The following is a 3,311-nucleotide window of genomic DNA, read 5'->3' as shown; positions in this document are numbered from 1 at the left end:
GGCAGATGTAAACCAGTCATTCAACCTCCATCTTATTTTTCTGCAAAGAATCAACAAAGGCTTGCCATTCCGCTGGGTAAAAACGCTTATAGACGTTGATCTTATTCCGAATCTGTTTCGGGGTGTCTTGATAGTAATTCTTCTCATCCCGGGCCATTGCCTAAGAAGAGAGAAGGGCCACTTGAGGACTGGACAAGCGAATGTTGAAATCCTAGCTCTGCCAGTGGTAGGCAAGCCACTTCTTATCCCAGAGGCTCAGATTCCTCACTTCAAAAGCCACTGTATATTTGGAGAAATGGGTGCAGATGGCCTCAGGGACTAGGCAGGAGCTGAGGCCAGCGGAGCAGCTCATGCTCCATCCATAGCCGACTACTGCCATCTGGGCACGGTCATCAAGTATACCCAGATCTTTTGATTTTTAAGAGAAGCAAAAAATATGGACTTTTATTTGAAACCGCCCATGATTAAAATGGCAACTTGTTCAAGTTCTTTAAAAATACCATGCAAGGGAAACAACATATCCATCAGATAGCCACCCAGTCTATCCCATCTATAAGCATTCTGTCAGTGGGATCCATTTCCTAGAGTCTTTCTTCCCACTGTTTCGACTCAGTTTCAGGAAATAGGCCCTAGGCGAGGAGATCAGATCACGAACTGTCCAGGGTGCCTTTGCAGTGGGCCCAGTGTTTCTTCCTGGCAAGCCAGAGCCACTCACCTTGTAGTCCTCCCCATGGTTCTCCACCATGTAGCGTACATAGTCTATGAGGTCCCGAGACAGCGTATTTCCTTTCTTTTCTGGGAGGCTGGCTTCTGCCTCCAGGTCTAAGGTGAGAGAAACCAAAGACAAGGAATGAGGTGTTGCTTCCTACACTATTTGAGCTGCCTAGTCACCTCTTCACCAAATCCCGAGCCACAAGAGATGCTACACCAGCCATCTAATGGGCTCTGTCTCTCCATCCCCATATTCAGTAATAGAACCTTCTTCTCCAGACCCTTGGATCCCACGCTCTGCCTATGCACAATCTTCTATCAGTATGGCAACTACCTGAAAGGCACGTCACCTCTTTGAGCCTCAGATGAGTTAAAAAGTAAAGCACCAAACTAATAATCTTTACTTAGTGCCAGGTCCTGGGGACAGAGATGAAGAAATGTTGCCTGCCCACAGGACAGGGCTCCCTTCCAGCTCTAAAACTCTCAGAACCTCTTTTCTTGAAGTATTACAACAATACAAGATATGGAAATAAATGAGAGCTATAGCAACTAGGGCCTAAGGCCGAGCCCAGGGCCCTCTATGCTCCATGTGAGGGAAAAAGTCAAGATATGAAGCCAATAATGGCTTCGCTTTTAAAATAGCTAGGCAAAAATTCCCTATTTCTCATCTACGAAGAAAACTAGTTCACGGAAACAAGGTGGTCAAATCTTCTCCAGGAGTTAAGTGCTAAAATTGCTTATAGTCAAAATTATCTTTGCCTTGGTTGCCAGGGTTTAAGAGGGGGAAATGGAAAGCTGTTGTTTAATGTGGATAGTTTGGGTTCTGAAGGTGCCAGAGTTCTAGAGATCTGCTGCATGACAATGTGAATATGCTGAACACTACCAAACTATAGATTTAAAAATGATTAGGGTAGTAAATTTTATGTAATCTGTTTTTTACCACAATAAAAATTTTTTCCCCCTCTTTAATTCCCTCTCCTCCCTCGCTTCCACCTCTGACCCATGGATGTTGCCATTTCCCTTTTTAAGAACTGGATCTCTGAAGGCCTCCCCCTCCCAAGTGCTTGTGGCGCGCACCTGGGGTATGGTCCGCGGCTCCACCTGGGGCACGAACCCAGAACCTTCTGCATGTAAAACAGATGTACTAACCACTACACTATGGAGCCACCCCCTAAAAATTTTTAAAAGAATTAAAACTTTTTAAAATTAGCTTTGCCTATAATAAGTACATGGTTTCGTGTACACAACCCAATATAGTAATTCTTATAAGAATCACTGATACATGAAAGACAAGAACTCAAGGGATTCTATATCAAATGTCCAGCTATTCAAATCATTTTTGCCTTCAGGAGGTAAAAATCTCAGACAGGGAAGCATTTGAGATCTTGCTTCCCAACAATGTTGTCGGTTTGGCTCCAATAAACTCATAAAAATTAAAAAAAAAAAAAAAAAAATCTCAGATCAGAAAAAAGATGTGTGGAGAATTCTAGAGCATTCCTGCTTCCCTAAAGAATTTACTCTTCTGCTTTAATAGTCACTATAGCTTTAATGCCTGAGACTTAACTGTTTCTTTTCCATCCTCTAGGGACTTGAACACCTCTGACCTCACTAAACTTGAGTGTAGTCATTAGACTGAAACTGTCCCAACTGGGGACACAGTCCTAACTGTGAACCCTGGACCTGCTCACTTCTTCCCTCTCAACCTTGCATTCTCCAAGTATAAAATGAAGACCTGTGAGGACTCTTTCCAGCCCTAACAGTGTAGGATGGTGACCTAGCGGAAATGTGGCCAGCACCCACCGTTTAGCACATAGGGTTTCCGCACAAGTTCCTGAGGCCTCTCCACTGCGTCCACCTCCATGGCCTTGACCTGCAGCAAACAGAGTCAATGAGACCAGTAGGCAAAGGAAGGATCCTGGATGAGGAAAAATTCTAGAAGCTCCTGCCCATCCCAACACAACTGCATTACCCATAAGGATCCTGATAGGAGGTCAGGCAGGAATAGATGATAAGAAGATCCAATGCCCTGGAGGCTTCGTGGTTCCCAAGAGACTCAAACAAGCAATTTCTCTTTCTGTGCCTATCTATGAAATTGCCATAATGCCCCTTGCCTGCCTCGCCTCTTGGGTGATAATCGAATGAAACAACTCACATGAAAGCGCTCCATAATTGACAATGAGGGGAAGACTTCGGTTATCTTTTCTATGAAGAGGCATAACCTGACAGAGTTTGGCCGCAGCTTTATATCTGTTCTAGAAACAGTACTACCATTTCCCTCTGGCATAAAGGGATAAAAAGAAACTTGCCTAAAATCAAGTGTGAATTTAAGGACAAGTTCAATCAACAAGCTCACTCAGTAGGTTAACTATTTACTGAATACTAGTTACAGTCACATCCCAAGTACAAGAGATTTAGTACTGAACAAAACATAAAGTCGTTGTCCCCAAGGGGATTGTTTAGGGAATGAGGCACAAACAACAGATGAACAAATAAATATATAAATTACCAGCAAGTATTTACAAGTGCTATGAATGAAAACAAAACTAGAAGAATTTACTGAGTGAGAAAGGGTGCTATTTTTGAAAGAGTGGTCCAGAAAA

General features: G+C 43.3%; 2 protein-coding genes across 2 annotated transcripts in view; both read right to left on the bottom strand.

Moving 5' to 3' along the window:
• Positions 1–3,311, bottom strand: part of CLTB (clathrin light chain B) — a 30,430-nt gene that overhangs the window by 4,479 nt on the left and 22,640 nt on the right. The gene's annotated exons all lie outside the window — the stretch shown is intronic.
• Positions 1–3,311, bottom strand: part of NOP16 (NOP16 nucleolar protein) — a 7,082-nt gene that overhangs the window by 1,588 nt on the left and 2,183 nt on the right. Inside the window, exons 3-5 of the mRNA XM_011362245.2 lie at positions 2,512–2,581; positions 716–822; positions 8–160 (exon numbers count right to left, since the gene is read on the bottom strand). Of these exons, the coding sequence (XP_011360547.1) occupies positions 17–160; positions 716–822; positions 2,512–2,581 (321 nt within the window). The 3' untranslated portion in view covers positions 8–16. The remainder of the gene's footprint in view (positions 1–7; positions 161–715; positions 823–2,511; positions 2,582–3,311) is intronic.

Source organism: Pteropus vampyrus, unplaced genomic scaffold (assembly GCF_000151845.1).
Source record: "Pteropus vampyrus isolate Shadow unplaced genomic scaffold, Pvam_2.0 Scaffold74, whole genome shotgun sequence".
NCBI lineage: Eukaryota > Metazoa > Chordata > Mammalia > Chiroptera > Pteropodidae > Pteropus > Pteropus vampyrus.
The sequence above is the reverse complement of the archived record's forward strand: the minus strand, read 5'-3'. Positions and strand labels throughout refer to the sequence as shown.